Genomic DNA, 24,923 nt, shown 5'->3' with positions numbered 1-24,923 from the left:
AGGTATCTTCTGCTGATAGACCATTGAATGACTCACTGCATGATTGGTAAAATCGCACCATCCCATTGCGAGATGCTCCACCCAGATGGACAAGCCAAGCATTCCTACCTGCATAAAATCAGCACTTTTTGGGACACCACGGCAGCCCTTTGTTGGATTCCCAGAGGAGCGGCTTTCTTCTCTGCTCGGTTCCCAGAGGAAGACCAGACCCAACTACTACCAGACCTTCAGAGAAAACTCCACCCTTCTACAGATCACGGCTTTAGCAGCATTTCATCTGCCACTCCAGGAATTAAGAAGCAGGGAAGGTTTTAACCCCATCTGGTGTTTAACTGGTCCCGGGGAAGGAGACCTGAAGGAAATCCATGACTGGATTCAGAAAAAAGATCTCTAGATGCCAAGGAGATATTCAATGATGCACCTTGGAGTTAATTTTTGGGATTTTCATTTTTCTGGAGCAGTAAATTAGGATGTTGCTGGAGGTTTCTGGTGGTGTTCCCAACAGGGCAGCCATTTGGTGCAGCCCATGAAGCTGGCATCACGGTCCATGCGGGTATAGGACAGATCCTTGTGTTCTGCTTCTTTCCCTCTCTACTCCCCAGTGCCACCAGCTCCCCCCGGCAATGAGGGGGCTCCGAGCTGAGCGAGGGCAGTGCAAGGTGCAGCAGCTCAAGGATCCACTCCCTGTGCACTTCCCGGGAAAGGGCTGCCCTGGGCCTTGTCACGGACAGAGGGAGGGACCCCTTCATCTGCTAAGTCTGACCCTTCTGCCCCAGCCTTGCTTGGTTCCATTCATGTGCCTCCCGCGAGGTACGATCTGCACACAGATCCTGGTTCTGATCCTTGGAGCCACCGCACTGTTTTTCCTGGATTTTAGCCAGGGCTTCTCCTGTGTAAGGGATAGGGATATGTAGGAGGAGCCTGTTGGGCTCTACCCCCACCCACCACCGTTAGAAGTTTCAGGCCTCCCAAGGACTCCTGTGTCTCCTTTTTCCCCACCAATATCCCTCTTCAGATGAAGTTGCTGACAACGACCAGCCTTGGCACATCAAAATGTGTTTGCTGTTTTATTATTTGGGTCCTCACTCCTGCGTGGGACTCGGTGAGTGGGTGCTGCAGAGGCTCCGGCAAGGCATCAAAAACGCCGGCCCCACACCCAAGGGTGGTGCGAGATCTCCTGCAGCTCCGGCCTGTCCGCGGGGTGCTTGGCCAAACACCATTGGATCAGGTGCTGGAGCTCTGGGGAGAGAAGCCAGAAAGCGCCGGTCACCGGCAGAGTCTCCTGCCCAGCTGCCCCCGTCACCTGCGGGGCCCGGGCCGCGCCGCGAGCGCCCTGGGCCGTGCCGGGCTGCGTGCCGCCGCCTGCTAAAGTCCGTCGTCGTGAGGCCAGACACCAACCTGGAGAGAGCTGCCGCCGGAAGGAGAGCTTGCCCAGCACGATGTCATGGTCGTCCTGGAAGGGGAGGCTCCCGCAGACCATGACGTACAGCAGCACGCCCAGGGACCAGACGGTGGCCGCATGGCCGTGGTAGCAGCCGAGCCAGATCCACTCGGGCGGACTGTACTCACGCGTTCCTAGGGGAGACAGGCGGCGCTGGCTGGGCGCAGGCTGCTGCCTTCCAGAGCCCGGCGCCAGCCTCCTGGCCCAGGCAGGGGCTGCACCCGCGGCCACAGCTTCTCCCCCGAGGCCACCCCGCATCCCCCGGCCAGCTGGCCAAAGGCACGAAACCATTCCGCGAGGCCAAGAAGGCCTGCGGAGCAGCCCAGGCCCTCGTGGGCCCGCTGAGCCCAGGGGCCGGGAGCCGCTTTTGCCGCCCCTCTGTCGGCAGGGCCGGCGGCCGGCTCCTGGGGCACGGCACCCGCCCCGTGCCAAAGGGCGGCCGGCTGAAGGCCACAGCCCGCGGCCCAGGAGGGAAGGGGGCTGTGCAGTGCCTGGCACCGGGAGCAGGGCCCAGGCCATGGCTCACCGGCAAAGCCCGTGAAGGCCCGCTCCTGGAGGAAGGTGCCGCAGCCAAAGTCGATGAGCTTCAGGTCGCCGCTGTCCGGGTCCACGAGGAGGTTCTCCGGCTTGATGTCCCGGTGCAGGACGCCGCAGGCGGTGCAGTGCCGCACGGCCTCCAGCACCTGGCAGAAAAGCCAGCGCGCCTGCTCCTCGCACAGGAAGCCCTGGTCCTGCTCCTCCAGGAACTCCAGGAGATCCCGTGATGCCCCCGGACGCTCCAGCACCAGGATGAAGCTATCTGGCAGCTCAAACCAGTCCAGGAGCTGGATGATGTTGCGGCAGCCAGAGCCCACCTTCTCCATTAGCACCACCTCCAAGGGCACGCGGGTGCCGTCGGGCTGTGAGCAGGAGAAAATCAGCGCCTCCGGCAGGTGCTGCTGCTGCTGCTGCTGCTGCTGCGGCGGCCCTGGGGCTGCGCTGCGCCCTGCCCGGGATGCCCCAGGGTCCCCGGGCACAGCCTCCCAGGCGCTTGCACTTCCCCCCACTCGGGGGATGCTCGGGGGGCCCCTGCCCGGCCCCAGCAGCGCTGTTGGCCGTGCCCGGGCCCGCGGGGCTGCGGCTCCGCACGCCGAGCCCGCCCCGGGATTCTCCCTGCCCGCCGCGCCCCGCTCTGTCCCGCTGGCCCCGCTCGCTCACCAGCTCGTCCCACTGCAGGACGCTCTCCCGGGCCACGCGTTTGATGGCCACCTGCGAGCCACGGAGAGAGGAGGGCTGAGCTCCAGCCCTGCCGCTCCCCGCCGCTGCCCCTCCTGCCCCGCCCGGCCGCGGCGGCCACTCACCGGGCTCCCGTCCGAGAGGCGGATGCCCGAGAAGACGGTGCCGAAGCCGCCGCTGCCCAGCTGCGGGCCCAGCAGGTACCGCTCCTGCCGCTGCCTCCTTTGCCCTGCGGCCGAGAGAAGCCGTCAGCCTGGCGCCCAGAACCCCCCGCAAGTGCCCGCGAGTGAAGCGGGCCGGGCCCCCGCGGCCGCCGCGCTCTCACCTGCTTCGTGCTGCGCGCCGGGCAGCGGCCACGGCCCTGCAGCCGCCGGGCTGGCGAGCGGCGGAGCCGGGCCGGGGCAGCGCGCACAGGCGGCTGCGGCAGCCCCGGGGCAGCGGGCCGGGGCGGCACCGTCGCTGTCCCCGGCGTCGTGCGCTGGGCTCCGCTCCTGCCGACGGCCGGGGCTGCAGCCCGAGCCTTGGCCCAGGGGAGTCCCGGGAGCGGCTGCAAGGCAGACAGGGCTTGTTCACGCCATGCCATCGCAGGCACTGCAAACAGCCGGCGACTCGGCTGCTCTCGGGGGCCCTGGCCTGGCCTGACCGCGCCCCTGCATTGCCCCGGGGGAGCCTCAGGCAGCTCCTCAGGAGATCTCACCTGCTGCTAGAAAGCCCTTGGCGGCACTCGAGGGCTGTCTTGGGGCAGCTTCCTGCAGGTGGAGGAACCTCTGGAGGCTCGTCTCCACCACCAGGCTCGGGCTGTTGCCCGCTGGCACAAGCGGCACAGCGTCCTGGCTGTCCTGGCGCTTAGGTTACCAACTTCTGAACTCAGGAAAGAAAGGAAGAAAAGGCAAACTTCTGGATTATTTAACAGAGTAATTTTAGCAACGATCACTCTTGGTAACTTAATGGAACAGAGGAGCAAAGTCCTCTGCCCAGAGACAAGAAGTGACTGTGTATGGCTCAGCTCACGGCCACATAACACACTCTGACCTCAGTCTGCTGGAGCATCCTCCATATGGGGACAGCAGGGGCAACCTGGATGGCTGGACTCACCCTTGACTACCAGCGAAATGCTGAAACAGTCCTGACCTGGTGCTGTGCGAAAGGAAACACTGCCAGGAAGCATTGACGGGATCACTTCTGAAAGCAAAGCGAGGTCCTGGCCTCATGCATTGCCCTGCTTTAACCACACAGGCAAACAGCTAAGAAATGTAACTATTTTCTGCTTAAAAGCCGCAAATTCCTTGGAGAAAAGGAAAACTCAATCTGACAAAAAAGAAACACTCGGGCAATGGTGATAATCTGGCACATACCGGATAACAATCATTGCCCAAACGCTCCCAGAGAAAATTGAAATTAAAAGTCACAAGGCAGATGCAGAATAATATCTGTTGTGAAAATACATTATTCAGCCAGCACTGGTGCACTGCAATCTGCACACCCTGGTGACCACATATGCAGCAAGATGTGCTGCTTGGCATAGCCAAAGAGAGAGCAGCAGCCTTGCTTGGGAGGCATTTGGGAACCAGTGCCCTTACAGGTCAGAACTACTTGTTATGCCACTCTCACTGCATCGCAGCCTTCTGGAACTTGAGTAACACAGACCAACCCTGCCTCGGGGCATGCAAGAAATCATATGGGGACAAGCTGCAGACAAATGGGCCACTAGTCCATGCCACATGCATCACCAATGGCACAGCATATGCTCCCGGTTACACTGTGGGTCACATTCTGGATGGAGATCTGCAGTCCTCCATCTGCCTTAGAAGAGACAGATGCACACACTCTACAGCCAATCATCCAATTTGCACCGATCTTCAAGACAAAATCACAGACCACTCACAGACAAACCTATGGCAGTGAAGTTACATTATGGCTTACTTAGTGGAGAAGAGGCCTCAGGAGTTGTCACCAGCTCTCTACAGCACTGTTTGCTTGTCTGAGCCCACCCAGCACATGCTCTGGACGAGACCACAGTGGTCCTTGGAGCAGCAAGTGCTGCCAGGAGCTGGAGCCTTCCTGTAGCGCAGAGCTGCTCAGGAGCTGCTGCTCTCCCTGCACCACAGAGCCCTGTCCTGAAGCCTCCTGCTCCCGTGCCTCCATCTGCCGTGGCCGTGCCCAGCCCTCGAAGGAAAAGCTCACAGCTCTGGCTCTTACGGCACTGCAGGAACTCTCACACGAGGAGGAGGAAGCACGGGGCTCTCTCACCCCCAGTGCCCGCCTTGTTCCAGCATGTCAGTCCTGCAGGGCAAATGCCCCAGTATTACACACATTTATACAGCAGTATTAGACTCCATTTGGTAGCAACATCTGGCCTCCATTTACACATGCACACAGTACAAACTGATGAGTAAACTCACCCAAGTATTAATGTGACAATGGATTCTTCTCAGCTTTTGCTAACTTGACACCAAGGACAACGCAATGCAGAGAATCAGCCATGCAGCTTCAGACCTAAAAGTTAACTAAATCCAACATTTTCTTGCTAACAGCGATAGCAGGAGAAATGCACAGGCAAAGAAAGGAAATAGGCCATGCTGAGTGCAGGCTTTCTTGGAGGATATGCTGGTGCTTCTAGCAAACAGGGATGTAAAAACTTGCTGCATGGGACTTTGCAGTAGCCCTAAAGCGTAAACAAGCTGTGCTAGAAATGGTTTAACAATCGAGGTGAAGGTTGCCAATAACTGATAAAATAACTAACTTCCAGAAATAAAGAACCAACTCAGCTATTGATTCCTCTGAACAGAGGAGAGGATGGATCTCTGTGGTACTTTTGCAAAGTGCTCTTCTTGTGTGGTTGCAGCTTCCCTATTTAGCAGTTGGGTGAATGCAGTTCTCAATCCTTCTGCTCAGTCACCCTCAAAGACAATGCTTCCTGATGTTCAGAGGACCTCCATTTGCTTCAGTTTGTGCCCACTGACACTCAGCACCACTGAGAAGAGTTTGGCTCCATCTTTTTTACATTCTCTCTTCAAGTATTTGTAACTAGATGCCCCTGAGGCATCTCTTATCCATGCTGAACAGCCTCAGCTCTCTCAGTCTTTCCTCCTGTCCCTTTACCACCTTCACAGTGCTCTGTCAGACTCTCTCAAGGAGGTCCGTGTCTCTCCTGTCCCGAGGAGCCCAGAGCTGCACACAGCACTCCAGATGTCGCCTCAGCAGCGCAGAGCAGAGGGGCAGGACCACCTCCCTGCCCTGCTGACAATGCTTTGTCTAACGCCGCCCAGGAGACCACTGGCCATCCCTGCAGCCAGGGCACACTGTTTGCACAAGTTCTAGTAGTTCCAACGGGGCTCAGCATTTCTGGAGGACTTCACTTGAGAGATTCAAGTCCCATAAAAGTGCTGAATAAACTCACTGCGAGGGATTACGAGATCAACCGATGCATTGTGGAGAGACAACTGGCTAATGAAATGCCCTGCATCCAAGTAAATGGGAACAAGGGAAAGACTGAGAATTTAATGTACCTGCTCCTGCTTCTAGCCCACTTGTCCATGTTTGCCAGGCTTTGTTTGCCTAGAAAACTTTGGGTACTTCCTCCTGGTTTTCCCTGATGACTCATGCTACTTTCATCCCAAGCAAACAACTCTGCCATTTTTTACCCTTTAGGAAATAGATTCAAAACAGAACCAAAACTGCTTCAATAAGGGACTACATTTTGCTTTGATGAAGCCTGTGTTTACTAAGCTAACCTGATCTGCTGCAAGTCTGCATGCCCCCTTCCCCATGGGGGTTCCTCTACCACAGTCCAAAGGCAAAATGAGAAAATGTGCCTGGGTTGGGAAGAAACAGAAGCCACACCTTTGCAGCCTGGAACAAGCTTGAAGAATGCAGTTTGCCCTCTGAGAGAGCTCTTTGAGCCCAGTGGAGGGGGCTGAGAATTCACACTGGACTGGACTCACTTGCAGTAACCCTCTCAGACTGTATTAGGTGTGTTTGCAAACAGGCATTACCTCATGGCAGAACGAGGTGGGAAAAGCAGGACTGGTACATCACACACTCTTATATACACCAAGTTAGAAAAACCCCTGTTAGGTTAATGTTTTTATACCGGTTTACAACCATGGGAAGCCGTGCCTGATGCATTACATGTTCATCCCTAGGTATTGGTATCCTTTCTGCACATGCTGGACAGATGCACCCGCATCGTTCATGGCTGTACTGTTATGAGCCCTCGAGAGCCTTGCCTCACATTATTTTTTCCTCTCCTCATTTTATCCTAAAGCATTGGCATATTGGTAAAGCCTGTACCTCTTGCTTTTCTTATTGCAACAGCAGTCACTGGAGGGAGAGGCAGAGGAGCTTGCCATTGCCATATTGACAGAAGTCAGCACTTCAGATCCCTGTTACTGCCTCAGAAAGAAAGATCTTGCTCTACGCACTTTCATCTCCAGCAAGTGCCAAATTATGTCAGTGTGAGAAGCTGCTCTGTCTCCTCCTTCCGTTCACTGGTGGCAATGAGGCACAGACAAAAGATAAGGAAGACAAAACACCCAGCCATAGTTTGTGTTCAGCTGGTGAGTTTTTCAAACGCCTTGGCTGCACAAGGATAGGCAGCAATGGGAATTTTCTTTCCAGACAGAACCAAACACTAAAACACTAAAAGCAGGCTAGTCTTTGCCTGACCTACAGATATCCAATGACTGATGTTTCTTTAAACTGTCATAAAACATTTTATATGGGACTGCAAAAGAAAAAGCAGAAGGACCAGTGAAAGATATTAAATTATTCAAAGTAAGGAACTTACTCGGAGGCTTTAAATACAGTGCTTAGGATTCTGCAGAAGATGAGCAGCCAGTTCATTCAATAAGACCCAACAAAAATAACGGTATGCATTTCTTCCTTTTATAGGTTTACGGCTAGAGGTGTCCAATTCCCACCTAAGTGACTCCCCTGGGCATAGGCCAGAGCAGTCTAATAAGCTCCTGTGGCTTTCCAAGAACTGAACAAATGAAACAACACAAAGATGAGTGTACCTCAAGAGCTGTTTATGGAATACATTTGAGCTGGACTTAGTTTATCTGCATCCACAAATCCTTTAGGACTGTCACATTACACTTGCAGGCAAATACACACACGCAGAGAAAGGCATGTGCAGCCCCATGCAGAGATCACCTATGAGCTGCCAAAGAATAAGATGCCATGTTTAATATCCAAGAGAATAAATCTTCTTGTGTTTTTTAGGCTGCCTGCTGAAGTTGTTGCTGACCTATACACTTTAGGCTCATCTAACATTGCTGGGGAATTGATGACTTTTAAGTCTGAGCATTCAAGACTTTCACCCAGCCTTGGGTGTTTTCTCATTTATGTTTTAAGAAAGTCCATCTTATATTTATCTTCAGGCAGCTACTCAAAAAGAAAAAAGGAAGGCACAGCCCTCCTTCAGTGCATCCAGACTGTTTTGAAGAGACATCCAAGTAAAGCTTTTGAAGAGCCACAAACATTAACCTGACTGCTGTTACCCACTTGTGAGGATTTCTGACATTGGCTTCCAGGGACACTTCCCTTTGAAATCACTAATGAGCATCCTCCAAGGTGCCACAGCCTTCCAAGGTGACTGAATCTACTCCAAGAATTTTCTCTCCTTTTCTGAAATACACACAAATAGACTGAGCAGACATTAAAGTTTTACTATTTCTGGTAGCAACACCATTTTCATCACCAGTATCCATCCCTGTGAGCCAGAGAGCAGCAGATCACCTGTCTGTCTTGACACTTTGCAGCTACTCTTGAGGAGGCTGAGCTGCCATGAGTCCCAGAACACGTGAGTTTAGGAATCCAGGACCCTGGAAGCCTGGGCTGGAGGCAGCCCACTTGGCTTGTTGCAAAAGCCTAGAAAACTTTGGGTACTTCCCAAAATTAATTACAAATTACACAGCTGAAAGCAACGCATTCCTACATAACATTTTCATTTCAAGAAAAAAGTCTTTGCTAGTTCAAAATACTCCGAAAGTAACTGCTTTGATCTAGAGCCAATACCCTTTTTATCAGCAACCCAATGTGTAGAGAAAGCAAAGAAATACTAGCATACAAAATGTGAGTTTATAGCCAGTGCACTCCCCAAACAGAAACAATCTGTGGATTAGCATTAGCCATCAGCAGTGGCTCTGAAGGGCTGACTTTGCCTCATCCATCACCTGACAAGGACATGGCAACTCCACACTCCGGCAAAATTCACAGTGTTCAGAATTCTTACAACAACCATAGACAGCTGCATGCAATGGAACTACTGAAACAAATTTCTTTTTTTCCCCTCAGTGCCGGCTAGTGCTTTAATTTAACCCACATACTATCACATAGCCATGTCCAGGGAGCAAGTCTTCTCCGTGCTTCTCTTTTAAACATTATCAACATAGCTCTATGTACAACCACGTTCTACAGCTTTTAAGGCAACTATTACCCAATTCCACCTTTATACACAAGGGCTTTAGCAGACCTGCATCAACTTCATACTGCCTGGACATCTGTTCTCATGTGTTCAGAGGAGAAACGAGAGAAATATCTCACTGCTTGTTCCAAGGCTTTCTTCTCTTCAACTGAACAAGGCTCATGAGTGGTACAGAAGGAACGAGGGAAGTATTTTTTTCTTGGAGCCCAACAATCAACCAACAAGACAACAAGGAAGCCCCTCTAGGGGACTTCTGACCACTCAGGTCATCGATATATTGTTATTTTAACAGTCATAAAATCACTTTTGTGATATTTCTCTCCTTGTTTCTTGCCAGTCCCCATTTGTCCATCCAGATACATCTACTCTCATGTATCAGGCTGCACAATCTGTAGTGCAGAGACCATACCTTCACTGTGTTTATGCAGTGCTCAAGCAGCAAGAAGACTCTTGTCTAGCAATGAGGGAGGCTTAGGGATATCTGGTGTCCAGTAGCACAAGCAGCTGACAGTTCTTAGCTCTTCCTCAAACAAAATTTCATCTGTTTTATGCAACAGCCACTCCAAGTACAACTGCATTTCGCAAAGCGCTTTTCTGACAGATTTCAGCCAGGCTAAATGATGGCTCTTCCTCTTGTCAGAGGAAGTACCCTTGCTTTTTGCTTTGCCTGTGGATCAGAAAAGCATCAAAGCACAAGGCTCTGCCTAATGACTTCAAACCAGAGGCCTCTGGATCCACTCTCAAGAGCACGTTCCCTCTCTGGGTACCTGCCTTGTCCCACCACAGCTTCCACCCTCTTCTTGGTGGATGGCCATTCTCAGCCAAAGCACAGCCATGGCCAGCCACTTGGGGATCATGCCAAAGCCGTAACTGGGGGCACTGGGCAGAGCTGCCCACACAGCTGGCACAATCTGGCACATCACCGCACCCATGTGCTACACAAGTTTTGCTGCCACTGCCGTGTAGCTCACTGGTAACAGAAGATTCACAACAGATAATGGTTTAAATCAAATAACGTGATCTGAGCCCTGCTCTACTAACACGATTATCTCTTTACCTTTTCATTGCTTGCAATAATCAGGTAGTGGCAAGTTAATGAATTTCACAGCACGCGTCACATAGCACCTTGTTACATAGCTGTTTCTTCTGCATCTGCAACAAAATGAAGGGTAAGACTGTGAAATTACTGACAGAAGGCAAGTAACAGTGTCTACTCACCATGGGAGAAAAGATGCCTCCAGGAGACTCATTCCATCATTCCCCTCTCTTTGGCAAATTACAAGAAATTAGCCCTTTTTATTTCTGGAAGAAATACACCACAGAGCAGTTGTGCCACCAGTGCACTGTCACCACGCTGCACCCATGGGCAGCTGATTCTGCACTGGAAACCAGAGAGCAGGAGAGTAGAAGCCTGGGGATGGGGGCTTGGTGGTATGCCAGAGAAGGCAGCTCCATACCTTTCACAATTCTTTCCCTTCTCAGTGCACCTGCTACAGAGAAGGCCAAAGCTAAGACATTTTATATACATTTTTTTGATCACCCTGTTAGCTTAAGCGGAAACTTAAGTCTTCCCAGAACAATAAAATTCTATAGCATGCAGAGAGAAACGGGCAAGCACCAGAACCCCAGGGATCACTCCCAAGGGAAAATTAAATTCAGTTAGGGATGAAAAGAGCCAGAAGGTAACATGAGGGAAGGTAACAGGACCTCGCAGCCAGCAAGAGGATGGGAGAAGAAGCTGCGCTATCAGCAAGTACCAGTGCTGCAAATGCAGGGAGCGCCATGCAGCCCCGTCTCTGCCAGGAAAGGCTCATGGAGCAGAAGAATGAGCACACGGGCTGCCTCTCAATCTCCTGGCAGGAAGCTTCTCTACTCCCCTTGTGCCCGGACACAAAGCTTTGGGCAGTAAAGAAGGGAGAGGCACGGTGGCACCCGTTCAGGGACGAGCCAAGCTACGGCACACCCTGCCCTGGTTCAGTGCTGGGAACCGACGGTGATCTGGCTACAAAAACCACAGGAAAGATCGTGTTTGACCCCTTGCAGCTTTTCTCTTAGAAATCACTTTAGACACTCTTCTCGTGACTAGCACTCAGCGAATCTTACCAGGACAGAATGGGACGTGCTGCAGCAGCAACCCTGACCATGGCGTGGCTGTCCCTGCTACCTGCACGGACACAGCTCGGCCACAGAGAGACAATCTTTTGTGCCAGGAACGTTTACCAGTGCCAGGTGCTGGTAAGCACTGCTCAGGGTGCTGCTGGCACCTGGGATGGCTCAAAGCTCCATGGTTTGTGGCAACAGCCAAAAAGCACGTGCCACCTCCTGAGGACCTCCACCTGTAGTATCCTGGGCAATCCAAAACCCACTATTCCCTTGCGCCTTTGTCTACCTGGAGTCATTCAGGGAAATGAAAATACACTAACTGAATTAAGAAGAGAAATCTGTTAAGATACATTCGTCTTAGGCCTCTGATGGAGAATTGAAGCACCATCAATTGCCTTCCTTCCTGCTCCTTTAATATGCAGAATGAGTGTCCATACAGACTTCTAATGAGGTTTAGTTCATCTTCCTGAAAAGGTAGCTTAGTATAACTTTCTTCTACTCCTCCTCTAGACAACTTATGAATTACAGTATTTAAGCACCCGGACTCAAAGGATTCTTGCACTGTGGGAACACTTCCTGCTCAGAGTTTTTCAACAGTTAAAATCTCTGTGCTATCTTTTATGCCAGATTTAGTCAGCTGGCTCAAATGGGTCCACAAAAGACATCTGTATGGATGAATGCAATTCGTTAAAATCTTCTCCTACTTTCACTCCACTGCTGGAAATGACACAAAACATAAGAAAAAACCCAGTACCTGTTCCATTTTCAGACTGAAGCAACAGCATATTCCTGGCTGCTAATGCAGCAGGGAAAACAGCACTGCAGGGAACGGTTTGGATAATCACATCTTCATTTAAAGAGAACCCAATTTCTTGATCTAAGCCATCACTGCCCTCCATCAGAACAGCCAGCATATCCACGACATCTAATAAGTGAAGGAAAAAATGTAAGCAGAGGATCCAGACTAACTGGGAAAACAACAGAGAGAGAATGCAACATTCCAGGAACACAAAGTATCTTTCTAGTTCCCCCCCAAAAAAACCCAAAACAAAACCGAAGACAAAACCAAACAAACAAAAAAAACCAAACAAAAAAAACCCCTTTAATTAGTAACAACGAGATAATTATTCCTACCTCACTAGACCCATAACGCCTCGAACCATTCCAGGGAGGGCGGCAGGAGGGGCGGGCAGAGCCAGGGCCCCGCTCCGCCGCCCCGGCGGCATTTTCCGGCACGCGGCCGCTCCCGGCGTCTGGAGAGGGGCGCGGGGCCGGGAAAGGCGGCGCAGCCCTGCTCCGATGCCGCTCGGCCGCGGCCCGGGAGCGCTGCGACCGCGCCTCCGCTGCCCGCCGGCACCGGCCCCGGCCGCCCTCGGCCCGCGGAGCCGCCTCCAGCCCTCCCCTCACTCACAGACACCGCCCCGCTCGCCGCTCGCTCCCGCCCCTCGCCCCTCCCGCCGCTTTGGCCGGGCTCCGGCTGGGGGGCTGCAGTACCGCCCTGTGCCCACAAGGCGGCAGCACTTGTCCAGAGGGTCCGCGACACGATGGCGGCCCGTGGGGACCTTGATGGAGAGAGGCGTTTTTGCCGATGTACCCCAGAGCAAAGTTGTCCCCGCCACAAACTTGTGCTTCCCTGACAGCCCCAAGGGAGCCCTACAAACTGACGCCAGGAACCCGGGCTGCTGAATTTGCTTTCACCATGTAGATATCCCTCCTTTATTCCCAGGGCCCTGCAATCTCCCTGGGTTGCCTGGTCCCAGGTTTCCTTTTGCCCAGTCCAAATCGCCCACCCGCGAGTACTCAGGCTTTTTTTTTTTTTTTCATTCCAAATACATGTTGCAAACTGACAGTAATAAGGTTGGGGCTTGATTTTTTTCTGTGCTGGAATTCGCCTCGAGAAATCTGCCACCATATAACCCTAACCACAACCACCTTGCTTTGCTCAGAAAACACAACCTTCAGACCAGCATCATGGCACCTCACCCACTGGCCCTCCACTGGCACCTTCCCAAAGCACTCCAGTAATACTCCACATTTTCAGTGGGCATCCTGTCAGACCCTCACCCTTACCCTAAAAATGCACCAAGGAATTCAAAAATAGCCATTAGGAAGGCATAACAATTCTCTAAAAGTCACCAGAGAAAGCCTTCAAAATTCCCCTAAATATTCCTAATAGCCCTGCAAAAAAAAAACACTCAAGGAAGCCTGCTCAGCCTCCAAACCCCTTCCTCTTGCTCTCTAGCCCACAGATGTCATCCCTACCTTTTTGCAGCAGGTCCTGTTGTCCTCTGAGGGTTCTGGCATTGTCCTGGTGCGAGGGTCATTGCCCTGCCCCAGCGGGAGGCTTCCGGAGTGGTCTCGCTGTCAGGCTTGCTGTGCTGTGCTGCTGTTGTTGGGGGTGAAAAGGGAAAAGGCTGCTTAGGGTGAGGTACGGGTGGTGTGAGGGGTGCCACACCTGTACCCTAACTTGCCTCCGAAGCTGTACCCTGTAGCCCTGATCCCCACTGGACTGTCCAGCCCTCAGACCCTCTCCCTTCACCCCTGACCCCTCCCTCTGCCCCCCAGCCCTCAGGCTCTGGCTGTCACCCTCGAGCCCCCCCTTGCCCCTCAAGCCCCCTCTCAGCTGCCCCTCAGCTCCTGTGTGCCACCCTTAATCCCTCTCCTCTGCCCCTCAGCCCCCAGCTGCCCCTGCCCCCCTCAGCATCTCTCTGTGCCACCCACTGTCCCCTCCCCTGTTCCCCCCTCAGGCCCAGCCTCTGTCACCCTGAAGCCCCCACAGTGCCCCTCAAGCTGCCCCTCAGCCTCTATGCCATGAAAAGACCATAAAAACACATAAAAATGCCCTAAAAAAACCCCTCATCTTCAAAATGCCTTAAAACTCCCACAAAAACATAAAAAATAGCCTCGGAACGCCCTTAAAATACAATAAAATAACCTACTTTAAAACACCCCTAAAAGCCCTCAAAGAACCTTTAAAAAAAAAAATCCCTACATATTCCTAAGAACTCTTAGAATATCCCCAAAATCCATAAACCACACTGATGAGATCCTAAAATAATACCGCAGCGAGGGAGGCTGGAAGATGCGAAGCCGCGCTCCCGGCCCCGGGCGCAGCGCGGCTCCGGCAGGAAAGCGGCTCCTCCGGCAGGCAGAGGCGGCGCCGCGCCGGGAGACCCCCGCCCGCTGCCCCCGGCCCGGCGGGGCCGGCACCGCGCCCGGGGGGCCCCGGCGGCGCCCGAGCCCCGCGCCCGGAGCGGCGGCACCGGCCGGCACCGGCCCCGCCCGCGCCGCCTCCCCCGCCCGCCGGCCCGGCCAAAGCTCCGCTCGGCTCCGCACGGCTCGCACCGGCGCGGCTCCGGCGGGCCCGCGGCAGCCCAGCCGCGCCCAGCTCCCCTTCCGCCCCGGCCAGCCCCGGCACTGCCGGCAGGGCTCCGCGCCGGACCCTTCGCTGCCGGGCCGGGGGCAGAAGAAGCGCCCCGAATGCAGCGGCACAGCCCGATCCCCGCCCTGCCAGCGCTGCCACGGCTGCAGCTCCCTTCCTCTGAAGCCCCGACACTGACGCCACGCTCCGGCGCTCACCTCACCCCAACGAGGGCACGGAAATGTAGGCTTCCCTTCAACTGCGTCCCCTAGAAGAGAAGAAAAGAAGCGGCTTGCCTCAAACGATGGCAAAAGGGGGCTTCTTACCTCAGTCCAAACCCCTTAAAAGGCGGGACCACAGGACTGCCCCCTCCAATTCAACCTCAGGATGACGAAGTTTCAAAGGGAAAGGAGAAAAGCCCCGGCTGAAAAGGCGCACCGGCTCACCTGCTCGGCTGCTGCTTCTCGGCATAAAGGTTTGTCCCTCGGCTCCTCCTCTGAGCAAGGCTCCACTTATCCAGGTGGGTTTCCAGGTGATCCCCCGGACCCTGTGCGAAGCGCCCACCGTCCTTCCAGGAGACAGCCCCGGGAGCCCCCCATAAACTTCTCTCCTCCAGCAGCTCCGTGCAAAAGCGATGCGAGGAAAACCCCCTAAATCAGCTGCCGGAGGAGCCACCCCCTCCTCATCATCCTCACAGCTCACACCTGGGGCTGCTCTGAGCCCTCCTCATCCTCACAGCTCACACCTGCCGCTCTTGCCGCCCTCCAAAAGCGTCTCTCCGTTCCCAGCACACAGCCCACTTCTCACAGACACAGATCCAACAGAAATCTGCTATGGGTGTTGGCTTTTCTTAATCCGTCTGTGTGCACGGTTAAAACACGTACGTGCATTGATGGTCATTGAGAGAAAGCTATCCCCTGGAGAAAACAGTCCGCCTCTGCCTGCCGGAGGAGCCGCTTTCCTGCCGGAGCCGCGCTGCGCCCGGGGCCGGGAGCGCGGCTTCGCATCTTCCAGCCTCCCTCGCTGCGGTATTATTTTAGGATCTCATCAATGTGGTTTATGGATTTTGGGGCTATTCTAAGAGTTCTTAGAAATATGTAGGGATTTTTTTTTTTTAAAAGGTTCTTTGGGGGCTTTTAGGGGTGTTTTAAAGAAGGGTATATTTATTGTATTTTAAGGACGTTCCGAGGCTATTTTTTTGTTTTTGTGGGGGTTTTAAGGCACTTTGAAGTTGAGGGTTTTTTTAGGGCATTTTTATGTGTTTTTATGGTCTTTTCATGGCATAGAGGCTGAGGGGCAGCTTGAGGGGCACTGTGGGGGCTTCAGGGTGACAGAGGCTGGGCCTGAGGGGGGAACAGGGGAGGGGACAGTGGGTGACACAGAGAGATGCTGAGGGGGGCAGGGGCAGCTGGAGGGTGACACAGAGAAGCTGGGGGCTGAGGGGCAGAGGAGAGGGATTAAGGGTGGCACACAGGAGCTGAGGGGCAGCTGAGAGGGGGCTTGAGGGGCAAAGGGGGGCTCGAGGGTGACAGCCAGAGCCTGAGGGCTGGGGGGCAGAGGGAGGGGTCAGGGGTGAAGGGAGAGGGTCTGAGGGCTGGACAGTCCAGTGGGGATCAGGGCTACAGGGTACAGCTTCGGAGGCAAGTTAGGGTACAGGTGCAGCACCCCTCACCCCCATGCTAACCTCACCCTAAGCAGCCTTTTCCCTTTTCACCCCCGACAACAGCAGCACAGCACAGCAAGCCTGACAGCGAGACCACACCGGAAGCCTCCCACTGGGGCAGGGCAATGACCCTCGCACCAGGACAATGCCAGAACCCTCAGAGGACAACAGGACCCGCTGCAAAAAGGTAGGGATGACATCTGTGGGCTAGAGAGCAACAGGAAGGGGCTTGGAGGCTGAGCAGGCTTCCTTGAGTGTGTTTTTTTTTTTTTTTTTGCAGGGCTATTAGGAATATTTAGGGGCTTTTTGAAGGCAGTCTCTGGTGTCTTTTAGGGAATTGCTATACGTTCCTAATGGCTATTTTAGAATTACTTGGTGCATTTTTAGGGTCAGGATGAGGGTGAGACAGGATGCCCACTGAAAATGTGGAGTATTAGTGGAATGCTTTGGGAAGGTGCCAGTGGAGGGCCAGTGGGTGAGGTGCCATGATGCTGTTCTGAAGGTTGTGATTTCTGAGCAAAGCAAGGTGGTTGTGGTTAGGGTTATATGGTTGCAGATTTCTCGAGGACAAATCCAGCACAGAAAAAAAACAGGCCCCAAGTTTTGTACTCTCAGATTGCAACACGTATTCAGCATGAAAAAAAATCCCTGAGTACTTGGGGCTGGGAGATGCAAGATGAGACAAATCCTGCGCCGTTTTGATATTGAGAAGGCAAAAGGAAACATGGGACCTGACAAACCAGGGGAATTGCAAGGCCCTGGGAAAGAATGAGGGATATCTAAATGGTGAAAGCAAATTCAGAAGCCCAGGTTCCTGATGTCAGTTTGTAGGGCTCCCTAGGGGCTATCAGGGCAGCACAAGTTTGAGGTGGGGACAACTTTGGTCTGGGGTCCAGCCTTCGATATAAGGATTTTTTGCAGTCAGGTCCCGGGTCAGGGGCCCCATGGCACATCCTTTGTCCCTTTTCCCTGGGAAAGAAAACTCACAGGTCCAGGTTCCTGATGTCAGTTTGTAGGGCTCCCTTGGGTCTATCAGGGCAGCACAAGTTTGAGGTGGGGACAACTTTGGTCTGGGGTCCATCCTTCGATATAAGGATTTTTTGCAGTGAAGTCCCAGCCCAGGGGCCCCTGGGCACATACTTTGGCCATTTTCCCTGGGAAAGAAAACACACAGGTCCAGGTTCCTGATGTCAGTTTGTAGGGCTCCCTTGGGTCTATCAGGGTAGCATAGTTTTGAGGAGGGGACAACTTTGGTCTGGGGTCCATCCTTCGATATAAGGATTTTTTGCAGTCAGGTCCCAGCCCAGGGGCCCCTGGGCACATCCTTTGTCCCTTTTCCCTGGGAAAGAAAACTCACAGGTCCAGGTTCCTGATGTCAGTTTGTAGGGCTCCCTTGGGTCTATCAGGGCAGCACAAGTTTGAGGTGGGGACAACTTTGGTCTGGGGTCCATCCTTCAATATAAGGATTTTTTGCCGTCAGGTCCTGGGCCAGGGGCCGCTGGGCACATCCTTTGTCCCTTTTCCCTGGGAAAGAAAACTCACCAGTCCAGATTCCTTATGTCAGTTTGTAGGGCTCTCTTGGGTCTATCAGGGCAGCAAAAGTTTGAGGTGGGGACAACTTCGGTCTGTAAACCATCCTTTGATATAAGGATTTTTTGCAGTCAGGGCCTGGGCCAGGGCCAGGGGCCCCTGGGCACCTCCTTTGTCCTTTTTCCCTGGGAAAGAAAACTCACAGGTCCAGGTTCCTGCTGTCAGTTTGTAGAGCTTCCTTGGGTGTATTAGGGCATCACAAGTTTTAGGAGGGGACAACTTTGGTCTGGGGTCCATCCTTCGATATAGGGATTTTTTGCAGTCAGGTCCCGGGCCAGGGGCCCCTGGGCACATCCTTTGGCCATTTTTCCTGGGAAAGAAAACTCACAGGTCCAGGTTCCTGATGTCAGTTTGTAGGGCTGTATTGGGTCTATCAGGGCAGCACAAATTTGAGGTGGGGACAACTTTGGTCTGGGGTCCATCCTTCGATATAAGGATTTTTTGCAGTCAGATCCCAGCCCAGGGGCCCCTGGGCACATCCTTTGTCCCTTTTCCCTGGGAAAGAAAACTCACCAGTCCAGATTCCTTATGTCAGTTTGTAGGGCTCTCTTGGGTCTATCAGGGCAGCAAAAGTTTGAGGTGGGGACAACTTCGGTCTGTAAACCATCCTTTGATATAAGGATTTTTTGCAGTCAGGGCCTGGGCCAGGGCCAGGGGCCCCTGGGCACATCCTTTGTCCCTTTTCCCTGGGAAAGAAAACTCACAGGACCAGGTTCCTGATGTCAGTTTGTAGGGCTCCCTTGGGTCTATCAGGGCAGCACAAGTTTGAGGTGGGGACAACTTTGGTCTGGGGTCCATCCTTCGATATAAGGATTTTTTGCAGTCAGGTCCCGGGCCAGGGGCCCCTGGGCACATCCTTTGTCCCTTTTCCCTGGGAAAGAAAACTCACAGGTCCAGGTTCCTTATGTCAGATTGTAGGGCTGTATTGCGTCTATCAGGGCAGCACAAGTTTGAGGTGGGGACAACTTCGGTCTGTGATCCATCCTTCGATATAAGGATTTTTTGCATTCAGGTCCCAGCCCAGAGGCCCCTGGGCACATCCTTTGTCCTTTTTCCCTGGGAAAGAAAACTCACCAGTCCAGATTCCTGATGTCAGTTTGTAGGGCTCTCTTCGGTCAATCAGGACAGCACAAGTTTGAGGTGGGGACAACTTTGGTCTGGGGTCCATCCTTCGATATAAGGATTTTTTGCCGTCAGGTTCTGGGCCAGGGGCCCCTGGGCACATCCTTTGGCCATTTTCCCTGGGAAAGAAAACTCACCAGTCCAGATTCCTGATGTCAGTTTGTAGAGCTACCTTGGGTGTATTAGCGCATCACAAGTTTTAGGAGGGGACAACTTTGGTCTGGGGTCCATCCTTCGATATATGGATTTTTTGAAGACAGGTCGCGGGCCAGGGGCCCCTGAGCACACGCTTTGTCCCTTTCCGCTGGGAAAGAAAACTCACAGGTCCAGGTTCCTGATGTCAGTTTGTAGGGCTCCCTTGGGTCTATCAGGGCAGCACAAGTTTGAGGTGGGGACAACTTTGGTCTGGGGTCCATCCTTCGATATAAGGATTTTTTGCAGTCAGGTCCTGGGCCTGGGGCCCCTGTGCACATCCTTTGTCCTTTTTCCCTGGGAATGAAAACTCACCAGTCCAGATTCCTGATGTCAGTTTGTAGGGCTCTCTTGGGTCTATCAGGGCAGCACAATTTTGAGGTGGGGACAACTTTGGTCTGGGGTCCATCCTTCGATATAAGGATTTTTTGCCGTCAGGTTCTGGGCCAGGGGCCCCTGGGCACATCCTTTGGCCATTTTCCCTGGGAAAGAAAACTCACCAGTCCAGATTCCTGATGTCAGTTTGTAGAACTACCTTGGGTGTATTAGCGCATCACAAGTTTTAGGAGGGGACAACTTTGGTCTGGGGTCCATCCTTCGATATATGGATTTTTTGAAGACAGGTCGCGGGCCAGGGGCCCCTGAGCACACGCTTTGTCCCTTTCCGCTGGGAAAGAAAACTCACAGGTCCAGGTTCCTGATGTCAGTTTGTAGGGCTCCCTTGGGTCTATCAGGGCAGCACAAGTTTGAGGTGGGGACAACTTTGGTCTGGGGTCCATCCTTCGATATAAGGATTTTATGCAGTCAGGTCCTGGGCCTGGGGCCCCTGTGCACATCCTTTGTCCCTTTTCCCTGGGAAAGAAAACTCACAGGTCCAGGTTCCTGATGTCAGTTTGTAGGGCTCCCTTGGGTCTATCAGGGCAGCACAATTTTGAGGTGGGGACAACTTTGGTCTGGGGTCCATCCTTCGATATAAGGATTTTTTCCAGTGAGGTCCCAGCCCACGGGCCCCTGAGCACATCCTTTGGCCATTTTCCCTGGGAAAGAAAACTCACAGGTCCAGGTTCCTGATGTCAGTTTGTAGGGCTCTCTTGGGTCTATCAGGGCAGAACAAGTTTGAGGTGGGGACAACTTCGGTCTGTGATCCATCCTTCGATATAAGGATTTTTTGCAGTCAGGTCCCAGCCCAGGGGCCTCTGGGCACATCCTTTGTCCCTTTTCCCTGGGAAAGAAAACTCACAAATCCAGGTTCCTGATGTCAGTTTGTAGGGCTCCCTTGGGTCTATCAGGGCAGCACAAGTTTGAGGTGGGGACAACTTTGGTTTGGGGTCCATCCTTCGATATAAGGATTTTTTCCAGTCAGTTCCCAGCCCAGGGGCCCCTGGGCACATCCTTTGTCCCCTTTCCCTGGGAAAGAAAACTCACAGGTCCAGGTTCCTGATGTCAGTTTGTAGGGCTCTCTTTGATCTATCAGGGCAGCACAAGTTTGAGGTGGGGACAACTTTGGTCTGGGGTCCATCATTCGATATAAGGATTTTTTGCATTCAGGTCCTGGGCCAGGGGCCCCTGGGCACATCCTTTGTCCTTTTTCCCTGGGAAAGAAAACTCACCAGTCCAGATTCCTGATGTCAGTTTGTAGAGCTACCTTGGGTGTATTAGCGCATCACAAGTTTTAGGAGGGGACAACTTTGGTCTGGGGTCCATCCTTCGATATAAGGATTTTTTGCAGTCAGGTCCCGGGCCTGGGGCCCCTGGGCACATCCTTTGGCCATTTTTCCTGGGAAAGAAAACTCACAGGTCCAGGTTCCTGATGTCAGTTTGTAGGGCTCCCTTGGGTCAATCAGGGCAGCACAAGTTTGAGGTGGGGACAACTTCGGTCTGTGATCCATCCTTCGATATAAGAATTTTTTGCAGTCAGGTGCCAGCCCAGGGGCCCCTGGGCACATCCTTTGTCCCTTTTCCCTGGGAAAGAAAACTCACAGGTCCAGGTTCCTGATGTCAGTTTGTAGGGCTCTCTTGGATCTATCAGGGCAGCACAAGTTTGAGGTGGGGACAACTTTGGTCTGGGGTCCATCCTTCGATATAAGGATTTTTTGCATTCAGGTCCTGGGCCAGGGGCCCCTGGGCACATCCTTTGTCCTTTTTCCCTGGGAAAGAAAACTCACCAGTCCAGATTCCTGATGTCAGTTTGTCGGGCTCCCTTGGGTCAATCAGGGCAGCACAAGTTTGAGGTGGGGACAACTTTGGTCTGGGGTCCATCCTTCGATATAAGGATTTTTTGCCGTCAGGTTCTGGGCCAGGGGCCCCTGGGCACATCCTTTGGCCATTTTCTCTGGGAAAGAAAACTCACAGGTCCAGGTTCCTGATGTCAGTTTGTAGGGCTCCCTTGGGTCAATCAGGGCAGCACAAATTTGAGGAGGGGACAATTTTGGTCTGGGGTCCATCCTTCGATATAAGGATTTTTTGCAGTTAGGTTCCAGCCCAGCCCGGGGGCCCCTGGGCACATCCTTTGTCCCTTTTTCCTGGGAAAGAAAACTCACCAGTCCAGGTTCCTGCTGTCATTGTGTAGAGCTCCCTTGGGTGTATTAGGGCATCACAAGCTTTAGGAGGGGACAACTTTGGTCTGGGGTCCATCCTTCGATATAAGGATTTTTTGCAGTCAGTTTCCAGCCTATGGCCAGGGGCCCCTGGGCACATCCTTTGGCCATTTTCCCTGGGAAAGAAAACTCACAGGTCCAGGTTCCTGATGTCTGTTTGTAGGGCTCACTTGGGTCTATCAGGGCAGCACAAGTTTGTGGTTCACGCAAGGTGTCTCCTTGAGGACAGCGTTAAAACCACCGGGGCATCAGCAGGGCTTGGGGCAGGACTGGCCAACCCCAGAGCACCTCACGAAGCCCTCTGTGTGTCTGTTGCAGTCGAGTAGCAATTGGGGGGTTCTGAAAGTCCCAGTTCTGAGAGAAAATTCTGTTTAATTCGTACACGTTGGCTGGGTGTGTCCCCCCAGTACAGCTCGGTTCTTCTCTGAGGCGGTGCCTGGCAGGGTCTCTCCCTGTTAAGGTCCGGGTGTGTTTTTGGCACAACACGGTGAAGGTGGATTATTTGCTTCAGCAAGAGCTGATGATGTCTGATGGGTTTTTTAGGTACCTCAGCGGCCAGGAGCACGTGTCTAGGTCACTTGGAATACTTTTTGATCTCGTTCAGTTCTTTTCTGTGTGAGGCTCTGCAGGCTGCTGGCCAGGCCCAAAGTAAGGAAGGTTGCCCCAGTGTCCGTGCTCATGTCAATAGTTTAATTTATTTGGCTTTTCTAGGAGCAGATGTCGTGGAGGACCTTGGTGCTGTTTTCACTGGCCTCCTGCACTCTCTGAGAGAACCCCTTGCTCCCTGCTTGATGTTCCAGCTCTGTGACAAAGCTGCTAAGTATCCTCAGCTCTACCAGTTTAACCGATACTATAGGCTCTGGATGCCCAAGCAGTCCCAGGAACCTGTGGTATGGAATCCCTGAAGTCACTGAATTCTTGAGCCAGTATTCCTATAAAATCCTCGCAGTCGACAGAGGTAACATTTCCATCAGAAACAGCGTTTTTATTGAGGAGGTAATTCTGCATCTCTTGTTGATCATGCTGGGGACACACGTTTGCTCCAGGGCTTTTCTCTGATGACACAAGAGGTCTCTGTGGTGTTTGGGAGGCGATGCCAGGGCTCAGGGCTCATACAGAGACTCCTCAGCAGGCACAGCAGAGCCTGGTGTGTGCTGTGGCCTCTGTTTACAGCGCCCAGAGTTCCCCCGGGTGGGTGGGGGATCACAGGCCCCTGGGCTGGGTTTGGTGAGTTTTTCTCAGCTCAGCAGTGTGAACACTCCAGATGCCCCTGGGGACACTGCTGGACAGCATCCATCCACTCTCTCCATCCACTCATTTGTACCCAGGAATGCAGGAAACTCTGACTGGGGACGGGCAGTAGTTTTGAAAATCATGCCCTAGCCTTTTTCTCTAGGGACGAACCAAGCAAGTGCCCTGAAACCAGCGGAGCAGCTGCAGGGGCTGAAGGGAACAGAAAGGGCTCCCCGGCACCTTTTGCCTCTGTTCTCTGCCATTCCCCAAAAGGCTTGCAGTCCCGGAAGAGGCATTTGTCATGCAGCCTGCCAAAATAAAGACCTGTAAAATCCTAGCTCTGCCTTTTGTTTAACGTGTTCTTACTTCCTTTTTATGTCATCACAGAAAGCAAGGAAAGAAGAAATGTGACTGGTTCCCACTATTGCTCCGTGCAGGCATTTTTAAAGGCTGCTGTACTTCTGTCCTCTTTTTCCACTCCAAGCTTGACTTTTCCCCTCCTTTTTCAAGGTCTGCTGCTTTGGGTGTCCCAAGCAGGGCTGGGTTCCTCAGCAGGGGTCTTAGGAGTTGGTGCAGATTCTGCTTTTTCCGAAGGTATATCAAAGCGTGCGAGCAAAAGGACTGTTTTGTCCAGGGGAAAGCTTTCTCTCAATGACCATCAATGCATGTATGTGTTTTAATCGTGTAACCAGGTGGATTAAGAAAAGCCAACACCTGTAGCAGATTTCTGTTGGATCTGTGTCTGTGAGAAGTGGGCTGTGTGCTGGAGAGGGAGATACACTGTTGGAGAGTGGCAACAGCAGCAGGTGTGAGCTGTGAGGATGAGGAGGGCTCAGAGCAGCCCCAGGTGTGAGCTGTTAGCATGATGAGGGCTCAGAGCAGCCCCAGGTGTGAGCTATTAGGATGATGAGGGCTCAGAGCAGCCCCAGGTGTGAGTTGTTAAGATGATGAGGGCTCAGAGCAGCCCCAGGTGTGAGCTGTTAGGATGATGAGGAGGGGCGGGGTCCTGCCGGGGGAGGTTATTTAAGGGCGAGGGTTTACCTTTGCTGGCTTTTGCACGGAGCTGCTGGAGAAGAGGAGTTTATGGGGGGCTCCCGGGGCTGTCTCCTGGAAGGACGGTGAGCACCTCGGACAGGGTCTGGGGAATCACCTGGATACACACTTGGATACGTGGAGCATTGCTCAAAGCGTAGCGGGGACTTTTCCCCTTTCCCTTTGAAATTTTGTCATCCTGAGGTTGAATTGGAGGGGGCAGTCCTGTGGTCCCGCCTTTTAAGAGGTTTGGACTGAGGTAAAAAGCTCCCTTTTGCCATCATTTGAGGAAAGCCGCTTCTTTTCTGCTCTTCTAGGGGACGCAGTTGAAGGGGAGCCCACGTTTCTGTGCCCTCGTTGGGGTGAGGTGAGCGCTGGAGCGTGGCGTCAGTGTCGGGGCTTCAGAGGAAGGGAGCTGCAGCCGTGGCAGCGCTGGCAGGGCGGGGATCGGGCTGTGCCGCTGCATTCGGGGCGCTTCTTCTGCCCCCGGCCCGGCAGCGAAGGGTCCGGCGCGGAGCCCTGCCGGCAGTGCCGGGGCCCCCCGGGCGCGGTGCCGGCCCCGCCGGGCCGGGGGCAGCGGGCGGGGGTCTCCCGGCGCGGCGCCGCCTCTGCCTGCCGGAGGAGCCGCTTTCCTGCCGGAGCCGCGCTGCGCCCGGGGCCGGGAGCGCGGCTTCGCATTTTCCAGCCTTCCTCGCTGCGGTATTATTTTAGGGTCTTATCAATGTGTTTTAAGGATTTTGGGGCTATTTTTAGAGATCTTTTAGGAATATTTAGGGATTTTTTTAAAAGTTCTTCGGCGGTTTTTAGGGGTGTTTTAGGGGTGCTTTAAAGTAGGGTATTTTTATTGTATTTTAAGGGCATTCTGAGGCTATTTGTATGTTTTTTGTGGGGGTTTTAGGTCATTTTGAAGACGAGGGGTTTTTTTAGGGCATTTTAATGTTTTT

General features: G+C 53.3%; 1 protein-coding gene across 1 annotated transcript; it reads right to left on the bottom strand.

The window, feature by feature from the left end:
• Window positions 1–1,575: 1,575 nt before the first annotated feature.
• Window positions 1,576–4,025, bottom strand: LOC146766793 (uncharacterized). The gene is made up of 6 exons (XM_085586040.1): window positions 4,012–4,025; window positions 3,752–3,810; window positions 3,354–3,464; window positions 2,782–2,885; window positions 2,639–2,689; window positions 1,576–2,460 (listed from the first exon to the last, which is right to left on the bottom strand). The coding sequence occupies exons 1-6, from the start codon at window positions 4,023–4,025 to the stop codon at window positions 1,576–1,578; spliced, it is 1,224 nt and encodes a 407-aa protein (XP_085442166.1).
• Between the last annotated feature and the right edge of the window lie 20,898 nt (window positions 4,026–24,923).

Source organism: Lonchura striata, chromosome 8, assembly GCF_050655825.1.
Source record: "Lonchura striata isolate lonStrDom1 chromosome 8, ASM5065582v1, whole genome shotgun sequence".
Lineage (NCBI taxonomy): Eukaryota > Metazoa > Chordata > Aves > Passeriformes > Estrildidae > Lonchura > Lonchura striata.
Note: the sequence above shows the minus strand (reverse complement) of the source record. Positions and strands in the feature narration are given on the sequence as shown.